This window comes from Saccoglossus kowalevskii, chromosome 17, assembly GCF_978046115.1.
Source record: "Saccoglossus kowalevskii chromosome 17, keSacKowa6.1, whole genome shotgun sequence".
NCBI classification, from domain to species: domain Eukaryota; kingdom Metazoa; phylum Hemichordata; class Enteropneusta; family Harrimaniidae; genus Saccoglossus; species Saccoglossus kowalevskii.
The window spans coordinates 21552699-21576975 of record NC_140657.1 but is presented as its reverse complement, the minus strand read 5'-3'; the positions used below and the strand labels follow the sequence as shown (position 1 = coordinate 21576975).

Genomic DNA, 24277 nt, shown 5'->3' with positions numbered 1-24277 from the left:
TCCGGACCCGGATCTCAGTTATGCATGGACGGATTTTGTTCAAATTTGGTACATACATTAAACATAATAGGACATTGATGCACGTCATTTTTTTTTCCTGATCAAGTTCGAAATGGCCGACTGGCGGCCATTTTGTTTTAAAGAATTCAGTTCTGGATCTGTATCCAAGACATGTCTGGATTGATCAAGTTCAAACTTCACACACACATGGTACATCATGTCACAAATAGATATGTGCATTTGTTTCATGATCCGCTTAACAATAGCTGAATGATGGCCATTTTAAGGCCGAAAATGCATCAAAATCACGTATTTTCACAATTCCGGAACCGGATCTCAGTCATGCATGGATGGATTTTGTTCAGATTTAGTACAATGTGTTGTACATATGCAGGTGCATTTCGGTCATGATCTGCTTTGAATGTATATGTCACTCAAATATGAACGGAACGGGGACGTGTCATTAACACTGACTTGTTTGAATTAAATCAAGGAGCAATTACATCATAATTAAAATAGATGTTTGATTTTGATATTAAGTTAATAAACAAAAACTAAAATAGCAACAGACGTATTTTTATCTGTTTTGGCATTCATGCAATAAACTTTTTTGTGATTCACAAGTCGCTGAAAAGACACTTTGAAGTACCGGTAATGCCTTTGGGGTTTAAATTATGATTACCTTCTGAACGCATTGATCGCATTCGATCTTTTACATGCTGAACAGCTTTCTATGGTTGCACGAGTTCTGTATTCAGTAAGATCTTGTAATCGTAACAGACGCTGAAAGTTGACCTTTCACTGTATTGGATAAGATATTACAACTGATAATTAACATAACAATACGAATGACGTAGATTACATTCAAGTAGAAAAGTTGCTCTAAATTTTGTGGATTAATAATGATAGTGAAAACTGCAGTAGATCAAAGATTGCAATATTTTATTCAAAATGTACTTAGTGTTTGATTAATTGAAGGCAATTATTTTTACCTCAAAAACTTTTTTTAGAATTTATTTATTATTGGGCTTAAATTCTAATTGGCTGGAGGTCTTGATCAACATTATTGAAAAAATTACAATAGTCCGCCTACAAGATGTTGGTTCATTATTTCTCTACTCTTGCAGGTATGTGTACTATTACATCACAGGTGTTTGGGGTCCATGTGATTGTGCCACTGACAGTCAAGACAGAGCTGTACAATGTGTTCAGGTAGAACTTCCATCCTATGCGGCAACGGCAGCCACTGATGATGATTGTAATGCTGAAGGCCAAGTAAAACCTAGTGCTACCCAGAGTTGTACACCTACATTATGTGAAGCGGAGTGGACAACTACACCTTGGGGACCGGTATGTTCACACCTTTGCTTCGCTTGTAATGCAAACTACTGAACTTTGATTTTATCTGAAGACAGTTTGAGCACATGTATGCAATGCATTGTGGGAGAAAACTTCAAATTGTACATGTATATTATGAAAACTATTTTCATACGAGAAACTGATTAAAAATGAATATAAATTTGTTTAATTTTTTAACAACATTAAGATTTACATATGGAAACATAATTACACCACTGAAAGTTAAAAAATAATTTGACAATTTTTCTGTGATATTTTGGAAGCTTGCTTCTTGAAAAATTAAAACAGCTTTGAATGTGGTTCTGGTATTTCCTACTGAAAAATTGGAAAAATCACAAAAATGTAGTAAACTCCTGGACTAATTTTCACTAATTGTGTACACTGCCTTGCTAAGTATCGTTTGACATTTGTTCAAAAACTGGGTTATTTTTTTAATTGGTGTTTCAGTCACAGATTCAGTGGAGTCTGTATGCTAGTTTGTGGGACAAAAAGTGAAAATAGAATATGGCTCATGAATATGTAAATTACCGTGGTAGCAAATACGAGTTCATTTTGTAGCCTATAATGACCAGGTGAGCAGGATATTGAAAGTTCACTAGAAATCAGTGCTCGCTACATACACTAGAATGTGTATCATGTTTTAGTACCTTCTGTGCTGAATACCTCTATACTGATAGCCAATATGAACTGTACAATGTATATAACAACATTAGCAGATGTTATTGTTCTTAGTTTTAACACCCTTGATGGGTTTACTTTCTTTAGTGTTCAGTGACCTGTGGAATTGGAACCCATTCACGTTATGTTTACTGTGCACTTGCTAGCAGTGGTGACATTGTATCAACCGCTGAGTGTAGCGAAATACCACCAGCTACATACGAACTATGCGATACTGAGGTAGACTGTGGGTAAGTATTGCATCCATCTCTCAACTTAATGAAGGTCAGAGTTTCCACATTGACTGCTGACTCGTGTAAATAAAGTGTTAAAACAAATAACAGCTAAATTTTCACAGTACTGCCTTGACCAACGAATTAACATTTCCCAATTGAGACACAGAACAATACAATTACCTTAGAATTGACATTGAGAAAAGTCAGCAGAAATAAACAGTCACTGTAAAAAACAAACAAAAAAAACATTTATATCTCATTGAACTCTGGCAAAAACAAAATACAAGACTGATTTGAACATTACTAACCCTAAACAGTATAGAATTGGATGTGACTGAAAATTTGTAATTACAAGTACTTGCCTGCATACAACTTTACATCGGAGGCCGCTATGTTTTGATACACATTTTATCTGCCAAAATATACCAATCGCTCCAGACCAATGACAGAATAAAAAGTAATAAAAGCAGCCAGCCTTTGATATTGCAATGCAGCCTACCCTCACATTATATCCAGCCATTTTACAGCAAACCAATGCTCTCTGATGCACTTAAAGATTACTATAGGGAAAACTTTGAATAAGCAGATTTTGAGAACTACGGCCCATGTATATCTCGCATGATGAAAACAAAATGACGCAACATAGACACTGATAAAACATAGCGGGCAGCATTTGCTTTTATAAAACTTTTTTATATTATATATATTAAAAATATTCAAATCCCAAATTACAGTTATGGCCGAGGCCAGTGGTTGAACTACCTTGAATTATATTGATTGATTGATTAAATTGTAGTATGCAATCCTTGTCCTTAATAGGTATTCAATATTAACAAGATGTTTCTGTATTTGGGTACTACTATTAAAAAGGTCACTGTCGAAATTGAAGGGCCATTGTGTTGAATAATTAATTAGTGAATGAATACCTGCTACCATTTCTGGTCCTAATGTAAAATAGTTTCGCTTGGAATTAATTTTTACTAATTTTACTAAATGATTTAGTGAAAATAAAATCTAAGGAATACACCTTTTCCCCTATATTTTACATTCAACTCTTTAGAAATCAGTGATCAGTAAATTCCATACAAAACGCCCAAAATATTCTTTGAGCAAAAAATTAATTCCAGCTAAAATAAAGTATTTGACAGTATTTTCTTATTTTATCTAGTACAAGTAGTACTGGCTTGTTATAAAATCCCTCGGAAGCCACTTTCCAATGCTTGCTGTGCTTTAGTTTCGGTTTCATTAATATTCAGTGGTTTTCATTATAGATTATATCGATGGTCTGTTAGTCAGTGGAGTGAATGCAGCACCACATGCGGTAATGGACAACAGACGAGAGAAACCAGATGCTTCTCTGTGAATGGAAAGATAGAAGAAGTTTTAGAGTCTTTGTGTATAGCAGGTGATCGGCCAGAAACTGTCCAATCTTGTAATCTTGGTCGTTGTGATGGTCTGTGGACAGCTGCGCCATGGTCATCCGTAAGTCTAAATAACGTACATTACTTCACTAGATGCAGGATAATTCACCTCATTGTCGTTGAGATTGAGAGAGCCACACAAATAATTTTCTATTCTCTACTGCTATCAATTTTTATTTTCATAATGTAATTTAAAAAAATAAAAACATAAATTCGTAGACATGGTCAAGGTGTAAAATGTAATCAGCTATTTTATTCGTCTGTGATTTGTACAAAAATATTATTTTTTGTAAGCGTATAAAGCGTTTTCCAAAATAAACTAAATAAATGTTGTAATTCGTATGCAATTTTCAATTTTAATTGTTCAACACAAATTATCAAAATATTATGAAAATATAAAATGTAATTAGGAATTTACTTTATCTGTAAAGTGTAAAAACCGATTTTCATTTTTTCTCCTGTAAAAACGTAAAATACCGTTTTTATTTCCTGTAACCTGTACCAGCTTGCCCCTCCCCCCTATGAAAGTATTTGGAAGAGTGCCTCCAATGGCTGACAAGCATGATATTCTATTTGGAGACAAAAACAAGTTGCTCTCTCTCTCTTTCTCTCACAACGAGATCTTGGTGATTATTTGCAACTAAGATCTTATTCCCACTATACTACAGTATTAATTTGAAATAATGTTATAGTCCTTGCTTTCCACTGATTGTGTTTGAGTACACATCAATGTCAGTAATAATTGTTTCTCCATCCAGTGTTCTGTATCGTGTGATTGTGGTCTGCAAACTAGGGATGTGGCCTGTCGTTTGACTAAGGAAGATGATGAAATCCTTGAGGAGGAAAGTTGTGTTGCATCAGCCAAACCCACTGAGGAAAGGGGGTGCAATACAGGACCATGTCCATTGACCTTTGGTAAGCTTGCAACTGCAATTTTTCTAATTTCTTTTTTTCAATTCTTTGGATGTGCCGACCTTCCCTATCTTTACCACATACTGCCTGTGTATAATTTAAAAAAAAACAAAAAACTGATGTCATTTCCCCTTTTTGTTCGTTACTGTTGCCACAAAAAAAGTACCTGTAATGTATACTTTATATAGTGAATACTTTTTCAATATACCCGATAGTGGCTGTCTTATCTTGGATGGATTTTGAAACCAGGTTATGTTTCAAAATCAAACCTAACCATTAACTTTACCCATATTTAGGGTCTTTCCTACCAGGGTGAGGAGTTTTTGATAATTCTAAGTTAAAATGCAGCATTCTATGGCTTCCTTGGGGCTAAAATTACTATCCTATCAGGTCACAGTTGAAGACTGTGGCCAAAATGTGATCCCTGGTCAATCAGAATTTTATGGTTGCCAGAGGATCTGCTCATCTGCTCCCTAGGGTAAGGGGTGCATGGCCATGGCATGAGGGCAGTGCACCCCTTGTTTAAGAAAAATTTCTATTCTCACCACCACCATATTTTTTTTTTATATAGACTGTGGGGATACATATACCACAGAAACTGGTGTTCTTTCATCACCCAACTATCCTGCGAATTATCCCCGTGACATTGAATGTGATAAGACTGTGGACTATACACTTAAGACTGATGGGTTTCACATTGAGATTGATTTCTTAGATTTTCAACTGGAAGGCAATACAACTGATGGTGATTGTTTATATGATTATGTAGAGGCAAGTAAACTTCATTTTTCTTTGCCATTAACTTTTTCGCCACCAGTTCCCTCTTTTTTGCACAAATTCATAAAATAGTCTCGTTTATCTTTCAGAAAATTGGGGGGGGAATGGCCAAATTTTTTGACCGAAAAACGTCTTAAATTTTGTTTGTTGGTTCTAAAATTAGGATTCATTACTAAAAATATTGAAGAACATAAGAAAAAAATTGCCAAAAAATTTGGGCGAGAGTGGTGGTGAAAAGGTTAACTTTGTACATATAAAGTAAACTGGTAAAGGCGTTTGGCAAGAAAAATGCTTCTCAGAAGTATGCACATCTTTTTGACAAAGATTCTATAAACATGCTCTGCAAACGTTTTTGCAGAAAACTAATTTAGGCAACAGCTTGGCAAAAAATACTTGATAAGTAAAAAAAAAACAATTTGGAGAATTAATTTTTCGATCATATAATGCTTACCTTGTACATTGTACCAATAGAATTAAATGGATATTATTGGCCAATATAAATATCATTTTATCAAACATTAGCAGATTTTCTTAACTAATTTGGGATCTAGCTTTAATGATTAAAATACTGTGATCTATGTTTTAAACTAAACCAAAATGTTGTACTGAAAAAAATTCATGAGATATTAACTGTGTACACTGAAACAGCAGTAAGAAGATTTATTCCTTTAAGTTATTGCATAACATCGTATATGTTTTTGAGTTTACCTGTTTGGTAAACCAATTCATTTTGTCAGTTGGACATATTAAAATTAAAAACAATATGCACCTCATTTTCTTTTAAAATAAACTTCTCGTATTAATGTACATATTTCATATTTCTCAGGTTTATGACATAGAATATAACGTATCAGAAAGATACTGCGGTGAATTTGAAGAACTTCCGATGAAGAAGGTCTACCAAGGAAATTCTGTTAGAGTCCGTTTTGTTTCAGATGTCTCAGTTGAAAATAAAGGCTTCCTTGCCAACTGGAATTATGTGTCTGATGATCAGCCCTTCTACGAGGCATCTGAATGGTCTGAGGTGTGTATATTCAGTGTTCCAGCTATTGTCACTTATCAGGGGTTAACCTTTTTACTCCCAGTTCCCTCTTTTCATCACAACTGCACAAAATAGTCCTGTTTATAGTCTGCACTTTCTTTTAGAAGATTGGCACAAAAAATTGCCAATTTTTTTAGCAAAAACTGAAAATTTACCCAAATTTCGACTGTTAGCTCCAAAATTAGGGTTCATTTTCAGTAATATAGAAGAATATAAAAAAAGTGCAGAACAAATTGGGCAAGAAAGGTGGAAAGTGAGCTTCTTTGGGTCTTTTTGACAACTATATGATATACATGTATTTGATAGTCTTAATCATGGGAAGTGTGTTCAGTTTTCAAACTTCAATGATTTTCAACACCTTCCAATGCTGATAATTTTTTTAATTCAGGCTGAATTCTGGTGAATCCCAATTAGTTTTGCATAATGCGTGCAAAAATTCAGATCAGCCAGTCCCCTATGAATGTTCCCAGAGTGGAACTTCAAGGTGTATTTTTGTACAAGCTTATTATACCTTGTACTGTTGTATGTATGAAGACTCACTGACATGTGAATGTTTACATGACCATTAGTATGTGGAGAACTAGTAATAGCCAGGTATGAATTAAAAGATGAGCTTAAAATTGCAATGGGTAAACAATCAGATTATAAGGTGACAGAATATAACTGTGTTGTATTCATTACTGAGTGCCATTTCAATTGTACTCAGCATGCAGTGTTTTCCTTATTTATTTACTTGCACACAACTGGCTCAGTCACCTCACCATATTGCATCATTTGAGCTGCTTCTTGCATGTTATAAAATAACATTAACAAGATAATCAACTTTCTTAGTGAAATTGACTAAGTTGCTTAGAGAGATCTCTGGGCCTAGATATATAATGAATCGGTAGAACTGTAAATTTCATTGATATAGGGTTGGGGGGGGGGGCAATTACTTGATCTTGTTTCATTGCTGAATACCAGCGGATTGAATAAGGCTTATGAATCAATGTTGTACTTTTAGTGTTCAGTGAACTGTGGCACTGGGGAAGAAACTCGGGATATAACCTGTATGCAGGGGGATGATATTGTTGCTGACTCGGAATGCAATGGTTTGGACAGACCTGAATCCACGCGAGAATGTACAGGTGCCGTTGCCAACTGCCCACCCCCAAGTAAGTACATTGTAGTGAGCAGAGTAAAATGGAGTGAGTGAAGAGTCATGGTGCTCCATATTGCTATTCATCAGAACAAATTCGTTTGATGTACATAAATATGCAGAAATATGAATTATTATACACATGCATTTTCTATGTCATTTTAAAGTGAAAATTGGCCAAAACACAAAAATAAGTTTGGGTCGTCTCCAAATGAATTAGTAGCTGAATTGCTTTGATAATTGGTATGTAGGTACCTCGGGTGGAATCCTTTTTAGATTTGTTTATTTCATGACGATATATCCAATTCTCTAGTTTTGGTGAATATTTTTTGTAATGCCATTTGACTTCTTGAAAAATACCAGCTCAATTGCTTTGATACTTGATATCAAATTGAGCTGACAATTTTCAAGAAGTCTTATAGGTTTGTGTTACTTGCATTGGCTACCAGAATGTTCTTGTAGGACAGCAGAGCTATTTAGATTGTCAGGTCGCTTGTTTTGCTGTACCAATGACATTCCTAAATTACTATTTCTAATTGTGTTGTGTATTTATAAAGGCTCAGATAGTCATTCCCCCGTTTTGAACTTGTACTTAATTGTCAATTATTTTTCAAAAATAAAAAAACAAACAAACAGATTTGTCTGCAACAGTAAAGTTAATTTTCTCTTCACAGCTGATGTATGTGGTGATGTGTTGGATTCATCTGGCTTAGATGTCTATTCTAGAGGATATCCAGCTAACTACATTAACGGTGATAATTGTATAACGACCATTATCAACTCTGGTGGATGTGTTAAGATTACATTCAACTATCTGCATGTACAAGAAAGCCCAGAGTGTCAACATGATTATATTGAGGTGTGTCAAATGAACTGCTTCAAGTATTGCATGGCAAAATGTTAACTTCCCTGGCTGGTATACAAACAATGCATTTGTCACTTAGTGGGACACATTGTATAGCAGCTCTCGGAGTTGAAATTTTTCTCTAGTGGACTGTAGCAGCTCTTGGAGTTTAGATTCTTCTCCTAGTGGATTGTAGCAGATCTCGTTGTTTAGATTTTTCTATAGTGGCTATTTGTTCATAGTGACTCAAAATCTGCTCATTCCGATTTGCAATATGCAATAATTAAATACGGCTAATAATTAAATGCATAGAAGTGTGCCACCAAGAGTTTACAAGCTGTTTTATGTTAGAGATTTTGATGCCAATCAGACTTTGTTTATGTTGCTAACTCGTGACCTAAATATATCTTTCAATCGCCAATGATAACCACTAATTGATTGCCAATAATTTGTTGTCTTGCAGATTCAAGATTTGAACTTTGGCACCCTAACAAAGCGATACTGTGGAAATCTTGATAATAATCTTGTATGGCAGTCTGGATCAGGAATGGTTCGAGTAACATTTCACAGTGATAATACTGTGGATGGTAAAGGATTCACTGCGACTGCTGATTTCGTACCCTGCATTGATTACGCATGGATGACCGCACCATGGGAAAAAGTATGTTTATGCACTTTCAGTTACTGAGGGTGCTATTTTTACCTCGTCTTCACAAAGTTTTTTCAACACCCTCGTATGTATTTACTGTTGCCTGAATGGGAAATGTGGAGAATAAAGTGAAGCAAACCACTGCTAGCACATTAATTTTCTATATTAAGATTCCCACAATTATTCATCATTTTTGAACAAAAGTGTATCACATGACCCCAGTCCTTAGAGTAATTACAAACAAGAACCAGGCTTACTTGGTAGTATCCAATGTACCAATTTTGTATTAATGGCACAGGCAGTTCTAACCTGAATTAGGATCAACGTTTTTATTCAGAAAGTTAAATATGAATTGTAAAATAAGAAAGGGAATGAGAGATAGTGTTGCAAGCGATCATTATGGTTCCAGATATTATGATGGATATATTACCCCAACAGGGGCTATGTCATCTTGTGAATTGAATTTAATAATTAAATGTACAATATTGTTTATCTAGTGTTCCAAACCATGTGGTAGTGGCGTCATGACACGTCCTGTTACTTGTGTAGATATTAATAATAACCAACCAACCAGTAGTGAAGTATTCTGTCAGACCCTTGATAAACCAGATACAATGCAAGCATGCAACACTCATCCATGTACAGGTAAGTACTGTATTTATTTATTTATCTATCCATCTGTGCCCAAGCAAACTTTTTTTTCTTAGATGTGTAATTATTCGGCCTAATTCTGTCATCAAATTGAAGCAGGAGGGTCGTCACCTTCGCAGGCCGGGAATTGAGTCCCAAGTGACGATAACAACATATGCTAAAAATGCAAAGGCTCATGGGTAGACGCTTGTTTGTAAACAATGACATGTTATGGCCATCTGACACATGCACAGATGACAACTCCCCCACTTTAAATCTAGCAAATAACGCCGAATAAACGGCAAGGTAAATACTATGTCTAATTATAGTAAACAGTACTGCGTGCATGACTCGAACCGGCGCTCGCGTACGGCACCTAATCGCCTACCTTCACGCCACTACACGTCTTCCCCTCGGCCACCGGGCATCCCCAAAAAAGGATGCTTAATAACCGAGCTTATTACGTGCAGAGAACATGAAACCCGTCCACGCGATCCGCTTTAAATCTATTTGACGACTTAATTTTATTGTAGCAAAAAATGTGATGAACAACAGATTCTGTTAGTTCACCCTATGCTGTCAAATGCGATGTTTAATTTTTCCACAAGCATTGAAAGGTTGATGACTAAAAAGGTAGTTCAATCCTAATTCAAAATTTTGCACTGGTGAGCCAAAGTCAAATATGGTTTTGCACTACTGAACATGTTACTGCACATGTATGCAATGGATTATGGGAAGGAAATTCAGATTTTACACTCCTGAACATGTTACTGCACATGTATGCAATGGATTATGGGAAGGAAATTCAGATTTTACACTCCTGAACATGTTACTGCACATGTATGCAATGGATTATGGGAAGGAAATTCAGATTTTACACTCCTGAACATGTTACTGCACATGTATGCAATGGATTATGAGAAGGAAATTCAGATTTTACACTACTAAACATGTATGCAATGCATCATGGGATAGAATTCAAATTTTGCAATACTGAGCATGTTACTGCACATATATGCACTGGAATGCAATACGACTGAGAGCCTAGCATTGTATAAACCATAGAGAAATTATCCAGACTATTGGAATTAGATGTAATTTTTTTCATATCAATAACAAATTACTTTGTCATCCTATGTAACCAAAACAAAAATTGAGAATTATTTCATCATCAAAACCAGCGCAAGAATGCATATACATGTCAAGATATTTCGGACTTTTGTTTTTCAAATCATTGCCCGATGACCTTATTTTGGTGTCCTTAATAACATTACCTTATAATAATAAAAGCAGGAGACCTATAATGTTAGATTTAATGCGGACAATATTGCTATTTGTCGTTTGATTCGCATAATGAAACGCTCTTCAACTGACAAATGTAAAAGTCTATCTTTATAAAATGATATTTTCTGTTATAGACTGTAGTGATAATATTGTTGAGAGCAAACAGTATATCAGTTCACCAAACTACCCAGAAGCTTACAATAATAAGGACCAGTGTATTATAAATATCGTCAACCCCGATCAAGATGCTTGCGTTCGATTGATATTCCTGGCATTTGACGTACAAGATGGAAGTACATTTGGTGTCTGTGATAGGGACTCATTAATGGTAGGTATAGGTTATAAATATTGTTAACCATGATAAAGATGCTTGTGTTGGATTGATATTCCATGGCAGCCATTTTGTTTAATGAATGCAGTTCTCGTGCCATATGTCTGTCATGCTTTGACTGATTATGATCAAATTTTATATATCTATTATACATCATGACATGGATATATTGGTTTGACTATCTGATTCCAAATGGCAGCTATTTTTATGCTAAAAAATCATCAAAAATCAAGCATTTCTGGCATACCAGAACTTGATCTTGGCGTTTATGGATGAATTTTGTTCAAAATTGGTACATATATTAAAGACTATGGGTTCCTGATGCACGTCATTTTATTTTTCAGACCGGTGGCCATTTTGTTTAAATGAATGCGCTTCTAGAGCTATGTCTGATATGCTTTGACTGATTATAATCAAATTTTATATTTTCGTATATATATTTTAATATATCATGTTATAGATATATAGTAGTACTAGTTGCCATTTTGTTTGTTCCAGAGCAATATTTCTCAAATGTCGATCATTTGAATGTTAAACAATCATTATAATCATATTCCTGACATGGTTATATTCCAGCTATATTACTATAAACAAAACTATAACTTGCATTTGATAACTAATAGGGACTGTGTCATGCTCGATTTCACACAGAATGCGGGATCTCACAGTGAATTGAAAATGATCTATTGATAATAATTTTAACTTGCAGATTGAAGACTCTGGTAACAGTGCATTGTCGAGTGAATTCTGTGGAAACAGACTACCACCTCCCTGGGTGTCATCTACCGCCAACGTAGTGGTAACATTCAGTACTGATCCCGAAGTGACTCGCACAGGATACGAGATTTACGTGAGATTTGAAGATTGCCCTCAGTTTATTTGGCAGAGTAGTGAATGGAGTGATGTAAGTATGCATTGTGACTGATACAACATGTGGAAAGTTTTCATAATGCGTTTTCTAAATTGTGTATAGAGACTTCTTTAAAATGGTCAATATAGAAATGTGAGTTTTGTATAGAGATTGGATCTTATTTTTATTGATCGCCAGCCCTATATATTACATACATTGACCCCTCGCTAAGTCACTGGAGTTGGGATCCATGCCGAAAACGTGACTTGTCATTAACAATGACACATTTTTAACTAAAATTTATTTTTAGTTTGGTATCGCTTAACTTGTCCGGTACTTGATAATTGCTGTTTTGGTTTTACAATTTTTGAAAAATGAGACTTGTCTGACAAATTGCTATTTTTTTTATGTACAGTGTGATGCTGAATGTGGTGGAGGTACGAAGGTGCGTGATGTTGTATGTATTAGTACTGGTAATAGTCAGGAGGTACCTGATAATGAATGTGTCGGATTAAGACCAATGGAAAGTGAACCATGCAATGAACACCAATGTCCACGTAAGTCAAATATATTTGTTATTTCTATTATCATACCATTTGGATCTGTGCAACATAACATGTCTGTGTGGCTCGTTTGGTTTAATACATTTCATTGTGCACTGCTTAAAACATAAGAGGTTCACCTCCACTATTCTTAAGTGGTTGATTTTTAAATGTTTAAAACTGATATATGCATAATAGAACACTTCTTGTATATTTCTAGCCTCAGATTGTGATACAAGTATTTCAGAGTCTGGTGCTTACATCCAGTCCTTCGGTTACCCAGACAACAATTATCTTGCTAACCAAGATTGTATTGCTCGTATCACCAATGATGTTGGATGCATTAGAATAGCATTCCTTGATTTTGCATTGGAAGCTGGCTCTACATCCGATCTTTGCAACAATGATTATTTAGAGGTAACAATTTCTTTGATTTTTGTCTTTATCATCACATAATCTCAAACCTTTTACTAGAGACCAATTTTTTCTGGTCAGTTTGGTGTACAGATTGAAAAAATGCATGTTGTGTGTATTAGGGGAGGAAGCGAGTCTCTTCTTGATTTCATCTCAAAACATCATTTTAGTTGAATAATGTTTAATCACAACGCACGGCTTGTAACTTAAATTTGCTCAATATAGTGTAAAAAGTGCTTTAAAATAAAATTGTAACCTACAAGCTAAATCTCAAGATAATATATTTCATGCTTGACTTGTTTTCTATCTTGTCTTCATTTTAACACTCAGGTAATTGATGGCAATCGACCCAATGACACAGATAAATACTGTGGAGATGAAAGCATACCTGCTCCATGGGAATCGCAAAGTGGATCCGTCACTGTGAAATTCCACAGTAATGAAGCTAATACAGAGAGAGGTTACTGGTTATATGTCACATTCAAACAGTGTCGTACATTTATGTGGAATACCGCCGGCTGGTCTGATGTGAGTGTATTTATTACATTTTGTCTTCAATGACTTTAGTTGTTTACTTTTTATTATTTCAGTCTGGTAGAATAATCTGTCACCGTATTCCCATAGGTTACATTTTACAATTTTGTGGTGTAATACAAACCTGTGTATTACAAATGTCAAATATGAAATGATTGTGGGATATTTCTAAAATGACAACTTGTTTATAAACTAAATTCCTGTCAAGAAAGTTCTAATTTTCACAATCTTGCTCAGTTTTGGAATCAATGCAAAACTTACAAGGTTACAGTTGAGTCAAAACATGTACATGTATATAAGGCAGGACTTAATACATCAAAAAAATACCTGTCAACAAACGAACTGCTCTCTGATTGGCTACCTAACAGTTAGACCAATCAGGCAAAATCTTGTAAGTGGCTTCGTATTGACTCCAAGGTTGTGCCTGATTGGCTACCCAATCCTTACAACAGTTGGACCTATCACAGTACCTGTTAACAAGTTTTTTATAATGTTCTTACATGTACATGTATATATGCTTCAACTCTGTTAGGCTGGGTAGACATACTATAGTAATTGATTCAGAAATGTCTTACTATGAAAAAGGGTAAATTTTACTGTGCTTTATTGATTTCTCCAAAGCCTTTGACACTGTATAACGTCTAAGGCTTTGGTATGTCTTGTTGCTGGGTAGACATGTTATGAGAATACTGCAAGAAATGCACTTAAACCGTATGTGGTTGCATCAACTGCATAATGCGTCTGTTAATACTCGCTCTGTACTTCGTGCATACCTCATGGTGTACTCTTGAAATGTAATAACCTCATTACAGTAGCATTTATATAAAAAATATATACTCGTAATGTTTTACTCCAGATGAACTACTTAAATTTCTAAAATGTCCATTGCTTCATACATTTCTATTATTTTCTCTAGTGTGATGTATCATGCGGTGGTGGTCAAATGTCGCGTGTCGTCACCTGTACTCAGTCTGGTGTTGTGGTTTCTGATGATCTTTGCAACGCTCCAAAGCCGATGGAAATCGAGAGTTGTCAAGAACAAGACTGTCCTGGCGAGTATTGCCTAATGTACTTGTGTCGATCATGGTTGAACAAACGCATGTATCACTGCCAGTGTAATCTCTTAAGGATCTATAGGACGAGTGTACATAATTAAGATGTCCATGTAGGTTTAGCGACATGCAATGACGATCCCATTCTGTGATGGTTTCATGTATGCGTGAATCAAACTTGGCAAGCCCTACAGCGTATTACAATAGGCAAAAAACACTTGATAATAAAAAAAAAAGGGGTATGAACTATGGAAATGTAAATTCTACAAATAGAAAGGGCACTAGAAGAAAAAATCTGTGACAGATACTAACCAGTTCTTTCACAGATTTACTAGTTTGTGTTTAATAGTATTTCTAGAAATTTACCTATCACTTGGGACTTTGTGATCATCTCACAATTACCAGTAATATTAAAAACTTCTAATGGAGTAGCTCACAAATTTGACCTCCAGTCTGCCCATCTATCGGTCTGTCTGCATTAGTTATGTAGGAAACATTATTTGAAATATGCTTTTATTCTGTGCAGTTTCAGACTGTGATCGGGATGTTAGAGTATCGGGAGAGTTAATACAATCCCCCAACTACCCTCAGAATTATGACCAGAGTAAAGACTGCTTGATAACCATCGAGAATCCAACTGGTGGCTGTGTTCAACTTAATTTCTTTGATTTTGCTTTGGAATCTGGAAGTCAGGAAGGTATCTGTGATAAGGATTATTTGGAGGTAGGTTGCATCTTGCCACTGTTAGTTCAGTGTTACAGTTGTGCTCTCAACTAGAAATAAATACATAGGGCAGAATTATTTCACAAGTTTAAAAAGGATAAGAAAATTACTGATCCATGTGGAACTTGAAATAAATTGTCACATGTACTTCAAAGTTTTTTGGTCAACTTTATGATCATGATCTACAGCTAATCTACAAATAGTGTAAATCTAAACAATATATGACCATACTTGTTGGTAGAAATGTTAACAAATTGCATCTACAGGACCCTCAGCTAAATGTACATAGTTGACAATTTCAATCAGTCAAAGACATTTTTAGAAAAATCTTGAAAGTAGGTGCCCTCAATACAGAAAGTTTAAGTAGTCGCATTTTTTAGAAAAGTCAGAATGCACTTGCGAAAATGTATAGTGGTATAGTGAAGAATATTTCATAACTTATTACTTTGTCAGGTTTCAGTAACTGGAAATCCAGCATTAACTCGGCGATATTGTGGTGATGGGTTTCTGCCACCTACATTGATTTCAACTGGACCCACCATCACATTACGATTCCATAGCGATGAAGACAGTGTTCATGCAGGCTTCAGTATATATGAGTCATTTGTACAGTGCCCACTGTATGCTTATTTTGCTACAGATTGGAATGAGGTAAAGATTTATTACCATAGAACTATAATTGAATTTCTTAGTTGAATATTGTACTCGGCAACCCAATTTCAGGCAGATTAATACCTGGATAAAGTCTACATCATGACATACTGTAAAACATGTCTTTTTCGCGAGCATGTCTTTTTCGCGAATTTAGCGAGAGAACTGATTCGCTAATTAAAGATGTCACTAATGACTTTATTATCAATTCAAAATGGCCACCAAACAAAGAAATCAACAATGACAAGAGATTCGCTAAATCAACATTTCGCTATTACGGCATTTTACCACAATTCGCTAAAATTGCATGCCGCTTTTTCAACATGTTTTACAGTAGTTCATAGTTGCAGGGAGCAACACATTATTTATTTTTGCTCACAAATATTTTAACCAACTGTTTGAACTGTGTCCAAGAAGTTAGTCTGAGAATGTATCATGGGCAACATACGTTTGAGGAATCTATTAAGTAGCTTGTATGAAATGCAAATGAATAAGTCGGTTTCCAAAAAAACAATGTTGAACCAACCGTTTGGATGCTATAATTTTTCGCTACAATTTTAGTGCATCATTTTAAAATTTGTGCATATTTTTCTTAAATTTTTATATTAATTTTGGGTCAAATAGATATAAATTTGAATTGCCTACAAAGGTTGATAAAAAAAATTGTATTAAAAATGGGAAGAACTGAGTTCAAAGTTGTGTATGATGCTAAAAATTGACTCGGGAGGGGGGGGTCAAAGGGTTAATATCAAGTTATTGGGGGTGTGGAATAACAATTGTTTGGAACATCATGTTTAACTTTGTTTTCTTTCTAGTGTTCAGTGTCTTGTGGAGATGGTGAAAGAAATCGTATTGTTACTTGTCAGCGCCTTTCTGATAACGAGGTTGTGAATGATTTGTTTTGTGCTGGAACTAAGCCATCTCAACTTGAAACATGTACACGTCCATCATGTTCAGGTGAGTTTCAAATAAGCTTCAAGGAGTTTGTTTCTCTTGTTTAGAATTAAAACCTGAGAACTTGATTCTCTTTGAGTGGACCGATGATACTTTCATTGTTAAATTGAGTCCAAATTCTCACTTTTTCATTGGCCAGAACCCAAGTTAGATGGAATTTTTTTAAACAGTGAGAATATGAACTCTCGCCAAGAAAAAATGTTGTCATCATTTGATGCAGAGAATGAAAAGACCAATCTACTGTTAACGCCAACTGTGAGAATGTATCGAATTCTGCAATATCATCAATTTAAAATTCTATGGTAGATTTTTACATCACATAAAAGTACTGGAGCAATTCAAACAAATTTGATCTAGTATTACTAAAAGAAATGTCTTACTGCTAAATTTGTGTAGGATGCCCATAGATTTGAAAACAGTCTGATTAATATAAAAACAAAATGTAAATTTGTTCAGTCTTGCTTGTGCAACTATTTTTGGAGAATGGTTGTCCCAGAATGCAAGTTGATAGTTTGTGTGCACCCTAGGCTGCTGTTTATTCTCAACTCTGTGGGTCCGATATAATTTGAAAAGTTGTTCGTTTCAAATGCACTCTAATAATGAATACACATTGTATAATCTTACAGGATGTGATTCATCAGTAACGTCTCCATACCAGTCGATTGGCATATCTAATTATGATAACAATCAAGACTGTGAAATCACAATCACCAATGTAGATGGATGTATTGCGTTGATTTTCCTGAGTATGAGTGTTGAAGCTGGCATGCCAAATGTTTGTGAAAATGACTATCTTGAGGTAAGCGGTCTTGTCGTAAAATCAAATGCCCTAAACTATCTCACCCATACACCATAATTTTCGGCACCAACAAAAAATATGCTTCAGGTCATCATATAACTATCACAAGAATTTTATAATAAAATGAATGTCTTGCTTTGATTTTGGAAAACTAACGTTTTAATTTTTGTTCGGCACCTTGGTGGATATTTCTATACAAGTTAGCCACCCACGAAGGTCAGTGTCAAAAGATGTCATTTTTTTGTACATACTAGTGAGGGTGGATTTGTCAGCGTTTTTTTGAGTTTCCATGTTGTTTTATTGCACATTAGGATTTTATAAGATATCTACATTTTCATAAATATTTAATTTCAACAAATTTATTAATCTGTTGCCACATTTGTACAAGTACATTGATGATGAATAAAATATTTCAGAATCGCTGAAATGAACAAGTAATGACTCTTATTCTGAACTGTACTTGTCTGAATTTCTTGTCTTATCTTGTTTGATCAATTTTTTTATTGATTTCATTTCTGTTTGTGTTTTAGATTGATGATTTAGGTGCAACTTTACCTCCGCGAAAGTTCTGCGGCAATGAATTACCACATGAGTGGTTTTCAGTCAGTGGTAATGTCGTTTTACGTTTCCATAGTAACGATGCAATCACAGATGAGGGTTTTAGTGTATTTGTACAGTTTGTGGATTGTCCTACATATGTTTGGAATGTTGCTGATTGGTCTGATGTAAGTAGCATAACACACATTCTAAAGTACTATAAGAACCATACATATTTCCAATATAAATTTATTCAAAAAGAATAATTCAAATACTGTGGTGGTGTGTACTGGGTCCTGCATACAGTAATGATGAATACTTTTATCAGAATCGCTGATATGATTAATTTATGATATTAGTTTTATTCTGAACTGTTATGTTTTGCAAGTTCCACATAACTTAAAAAAACTTGTCACTGATATGCAACTTTCCATCAGCTAACATTTAGCTTTTTCACCACCACTTTTCATCACGAATTCACAAAATAGTCCCGTTTAATAGTCTGCACTTTCCTTCACAAGATTGGGACAAAACTGGCCAAATTTTTGTAAGAAAAACTCAGACAAAATCTATCGGCTCCAAAATTAGGGTTCATTTCCAGAAATATTGAATATGAGAAAAAAGTGCAGAAGCAAATGAGCAAGAAACTCTGGTGGTAAAAAGCTTAAAGATGCTAAAAACAGTGGCTCTTTTAGTATTCACTTTTTGTGAACACATTCATGTTAAAGCGTTGTGGTCGTCAGGCAGTTCGAATTTCATGTAAATAAACAATGTATTTTACACGCGTTGTATACGTCGCTATGAGTCCCATATTGAACGGGACGCTGCGCGACGACCACCGCCCTTTAATATTTCACTTCTTGTTATCTAGTGTGATGCTGATTGTGGTGGTGGTACAAGATCTCGCAGCGTGACTTGTCAGAACTCGCAGACACAATACAATGTATCAGATACCGAATGTCCATTACCAAAACCATCGGAATTGGAAGAATGTAATATCGACCCATGTCCAGGTACTTTTTTTTTTAACTCCACATATATGTTCACTAAGGTTTCCATGCAGTGCACACAACACATCAGTCAAGCTCAATTTGGGATCCTATATGGCTTTGTTTCCTGGTAGAATCATGCACAACTTACGACAGACGTTTACAGTTAGCGAAACTGTCTAATTCGGACAATAAAGATTCATAGGACTCTGGTTAATTGATTTGCTTAGAAACATTTCAGTCCCCCCTTCTTTCTTACATACAATAGTAGAAGCTTGTGTTGAAGAATAATCTGACACTCAAATCAAATGCCTTATTCCTTACCTTGTAAATAACATGTTTAAATAGGCAAAACACCCATGTTAAGCAAACACTTTCTTGAAGTCTATGCACATTTGCTTCAGTTATATAATGTATGTATGTTTATTCCAGTTTTTATTTATAATTTGAAAAATAAACCATAGACTAGGTAGTACAAATACTGTGGACTACTTTATTTTCACTGGAATTAATTTTCGCTGAAAAGGCTTTTGGGGCACTTTGTATGATTTATTTTCACTGATTTTTGATTAGTTTATTGTGAAATACAGGAAAAAAAGTATATTCGCTGGATTTTATTTTCACAGAATCATCCCTTCAGCGACAATTGCGAAAATAAATTTCAAGCGAAAATAAAGTATTCTACAGTAGTTTACAAAGAAAGTACTGGTAGTTTATTTTCAACTACATAAAATGATAAGTCTCCGCTAGTGAGACTTGAAAGCCAACTATGTAGTCAAAACCCGAGCATTTAGCAAATTCCCTAGCGAGTTTGCATCCCAACTGCAACATGTTTCCCATCATGCGTTTTGGTTCTTACAGTCATGATGAATCACTTATATCAGAATCGCTGATATGATTAATTCATGATATTATAGAGATTCTGAACTGTAACTGTATGTCTGTGTTCCCAATTTTAAAGTTTGAATAATGCCGAAGTACGCAGCTTCTATTGCCTCCAAGTCTATCAATATTTTTTACCTGGTATTTTTTCATTTAAAAACATGACAATGCTCAAAGGAACATGAGAAACATTTCCTATGACTTATCTCCTGATATTGCCTTTACATTACCCGGTATATATTTTTTCTCTGAATTCCTGTAAATAGACCAAATTTCGTTCACTGCGAGATCCTGCGTTATTCGTGAAATCGGACGTAAAAACATGAAAGTATTTTGGGGATATTTCCATGTTTGATAATGTGCTGTACACATTTGATGGTCAATTTCGATGACGTAAGGATATCTGAATGCAATATTTCTGTCAAAGATTGGTCTTTCGACTTTGAGTTATGACGTTGGGTTCACTTGTTTCATGCAATGTGCAAGCTCTTGCAGTGAATGAAAAATCGCATATTGTTCATTTCAGGTTGTGATGAAGTTGTTACTTCAGAAAAGATAGTCTCATCACCAGGCTATCTAGCAGGTTTGAATTATGATAACAACATAGATTGTACTGTAACAGCACTAGCTCCTACAGGCCAGTGTGTGCGTCTTACTTTCCTTAATCTACAAATACAACCAGGAAGTATGCAAGGAGTTTGTGACTTTGATTATCTCATGGTTAGTAATGCATTATTTCTGTACATATTAATTCGGCACTTGTCAGGTTCCTGTTTTTTAGTTGAAAACAGGGACTTGTGTTTTGACCTCCGTGTGTTCGTCTGTGTGTGCGTGCATCCGGACCTGTATCTTAGAAATGCCTGGACCAATCACAAACAAACTTTGCACATACATGACATTATACATATGCACATCAATTTGTTTCACGATCAAATTCAAGATGGCCGAATGAAAGCCATTTATGTACTGAAAAATTAAGCTTTTCTCGGCTGTTTACAGATGGATTTTGTTCAAATTTGGTATATACATTGGACATTATGGGACCTTGATGCACATGATTTTTTTTTTCAGATAAGATTTTAATAAATATGGTTTTACGGCTATATACTTGCTGTGACTGATTATGTTCAATTTTTAAATATTCATTATACATCATGTCATAGATATACAGATATATTGGTTTGACAATCCTATTAAAAATGGCCTAAAGGTGGCCATTTTTGTGCTAAAAAATCATCAAGCATTTCTGGCATTTACGGATGAACTTTGTTCGAACTTGGTACATACAAATATGCTGTGCGATTTAGGTTATACATAGCATTGAGAGGTTTAAATCCCCTTACAGAAATTCGAATGGATACTTGTACATAATCCAGTAATGATTAAAGTGTCACTATATAGAACTTGAGCAATTAAAAGACTGACATTAAAACGCATCTTATTGTTCATCACACGTACATTTCAGATAACAGACATGGGTAACTCTGCATTGACGGACACCATGTGTGGCAGTGAGTCAAGAACCTTCTCATCGGTAACTGGACAAGTTGAGATTTTATTGCATTCAGATGGTTCAATAACAAACCAAGGTTACCATCTTTACGTCACCTTCATAGAATGCCCGCTTTATACATTTGTACCAGGTGACTGGCAAGAGGTATGTACTGGTTTTGAGTTTAGCGGCTACAGTGGGGGAGGGGGTGATTTCTTTCTCTCTGCATTTTGAAGAGCTGTCTAATATTTTTGCGGTGAAATCAACCCCACTATGCAGTTGAAATGGGAACACTTTTACCCCAAAGCGTGCTAGTTTCGAAGGACACTATCAATTAGTAGTAGGGCTTTTGTACGATGCATAAAGTTTGCTCATTCTGGTAATTCAAGGAGTGCAGTTGTCCTACAGCATTATTAATTTTCAATAGCACAGAGTAAATTTGGCCTTGTTAAACTGCATTTGAACATCAATTACAACTTTTTTTATTTTTTTTTAAATTAATTCAACCACCTTGGAAGTACCAGAATGTACGACTTTTAGGGATGTATCTAAGGCGTATGTTGTTCATTAACTATATGAATATTAAAGTTGTTACAAAATGAATTTCTGTAGATAATTACTATATAAAAGAGAAAATGATAGAAAAGTATGTCACCAGTATTCAACGGATTTAAAGTTACTGCTATTTGTGTTTCTTGTGCAATTGAATTGTGCCTTGCCACTAGAAATGGGTAAAACATCACTATAAAATTTCTGGTCTTTTAATAATGCAGTGTAACGTGGAATGTGGTGGAGGGATGAGAACGCGTCTTGTACAGTGCCAGAGAATATCGGATGGTATCGAGATGCCAGTCAGCTTCTGTAGTGGTCCACAACCTGCTGCCTCTGAGCCTTGTAATACACAGCCTTGTCCAGGTATGACTTGATTCTGATGTTCTAGAATATTTATGCAACAAAAAAGTACAATTGAACCATGAAATATAATTCACAAAGTACTGTAGAATACTTTATTTTTGCCTTGAATTGATTTTCGCTGGAGGAAAGATTCGGTACAAATAAAATCCAGTGAATATACCTTTTTTTCGATATTTTACAATCAACTCGTTAAAAATCAGTGAAAATAAATTCCATACAAGAGTCAAAAAAAAGTCTGTTTAGCGAAAATTAATTCCAGCTAAAAAAATTAATGATTTTACAGTAGTCGATTTGTTTGACAGGCTCGGGTGGGATGGTGCAGGAATACACATTCAAGTATTTGGATATCCTTGTACATGTGCATCACGCACTGAAAACAATGGAAGTTACGATTACACAAAGCTATATTTGCATTCATTCTGAAACTTGTCGACTTGTTGGTGAACTTTTGACTCCCCCCCCCCCCTTTATATGGAGTATTTTACGTCGCCAACACCTGGTATTTTCGATATTGACGTCACAATGAAACACTTTTCTTTTACATTAGATGCAGAAGTGTTATGTGATGGAAATAGAATCCTATCACTTTAATAAACAGTTGCATAATGTAAAATGTTTTTCGTTGTCATTTCGTTCCGTTATACAAAAAACGGGTGTAGTACAGGGTTGCATCGATCAGTTATGTGTCAGTCATGCCTAATTTGTTGTATCCTCGTTATATCCTTGTGGGATCATTTCCAGAAATAAGATGGGACATGAACTGCATTTACCTACAATACGTGTGGGACATATCTAATCTAGATAGCTATGATTATTTTAAAATTATTATTTATCAGACCTCATAAAATGACTTTTATACTGCGTTCAAACCATGAAGTCCAAAATACCATTCATTGAATATTTTTTTGTGCCTTCTCCGAATATATATTAATGCTTTGCTAACATCATAAATTATGTTGTATACATCACTGAGTCCCATATCGAACAGGACGCGACGCGACGCTACACAACGACCACCACGCTTCAATAATGTAATGACTGATAAACAAGTCGTGAAAAAAATATTAATAGATTTTTTTATGGGCAAGGCATTTATAGTTTTGCTGTTTTCACTTTGCAGGTTGTGATGCATCTTTCACAGTTGGTAATCAGTTTATTCAATCTACAAACTATCCTCTGTCATATCCACCTAATCAAGACTGTGTCTACACTGTCAGTAACACACAAGGATGCATTTCTCTCCAATTTTTGGATTTTAATTTGGAAGCCCATCCCACATGTGATAATGACTACCTTATGGTGAGTGTTGTGAACTTTTTTTTTTTTATGTATAACAGGAAGTTAATTATTTGCATATGATTTCATGTAGAAACTTTCTGCATGTGAAAGGACTACCTCATGGTGAGTGAGCAACTGAACTTTTTTAGTCCCCCGTTCAGGCAAAGCCGGAAAGGGGAGTACTGGATTTACTTTCTTTCTCATTTCCAAGTTGCTGCAAGTTATATCTCGCATTTTCTCAGGGACTCTGCAGCAGACGTCAATGAAACTTGGCAGGTTGATGAACAAGTCTGTGTAATATATGCACACAATTTTTGAAAATCCTAAGTGGGTCTTTTTCAAGATTTTCATCCCAAATTACCTCTCTACTACACTGACAGAGCCA

General features: G+C 35.1%; 1 protein-coding gene across 1 annotated transcript in view; it reads left to right on the top strand.

Moving 5' to 3' along the window:
• Nucleotides 1–24277, top strand: part of LOC102808200 (uncharacterized) — an 83836-nt gene that overhangs the window by 34634 nt on the left and 24925 nt on the right. The window contains exons 27-52 of the mRNA XM_085491934.1: nt 1128–1350; nt 2125–2267; nt 3524–3734; nt 4432–4588; nt 5157–5356; nt 6189–6386; nt 7408–7558; nt 8217–8401; nt 8850–9047; nt 9533–9680; nt 11084–11277; nt 11990–12184; nt 12546–12687; nt 12893–13089; nt 13417–13614; nt 14537–14672; nt 15199–15395; nt 15849–16046; nt 16862–17003; nt 17627–17799; nt 18330–18524; nt 19208–19349; nt 20734–20927; nt 21673–21864; nt 22473–22614; nt 23735–23913. Coding sequence (XP_085348060.1) covers nt 1128–1350; nt 2125–2267; nt 3524–3734; nt 4432–4588; nt 5157–5356; nt 6189–6386; nt 7408–7558; nt 8217–8401; nt 8850–9047; nt 9533–9680; nt 11084–11277; nt 11990–12184; nt 12546–12687; nt 12893–13089; nt 13417–13614; nt 14537–14672; nt 15199–15395; nt 15849–16046; nt 16862–17003; nt 17627–17799; nt 18330–18524; nt 19208–19349; nt 20734–20927; nt 21673–21864; nt 22473–22614; nt 23735–23913 — 4630 coding nt within the window. The remainder of the gene's footprint in view (nt 1–1127; nt 1351–2124; nt 2268–3523; nt 3735–4431; nt 4589–5156; nt 5357–6188; nt 6387–7407; nt 7559–8216; nt 8402–8849; nt 9048–9532; nt 9681–11083; nt 11278–11989; nt 12185–12545; nt 12688–12892; nt 13090–13416; nt 13615–14536; nt 14673–15198; nt 15396–15848; nt 16047–16861; nt 17004–17626; nt 17800–18329; nt 18525–19207; nt 19350–20733; nt 20928–21672; nt 21865–22472; nt 22615–23734; nt 23914–24277) is intronic.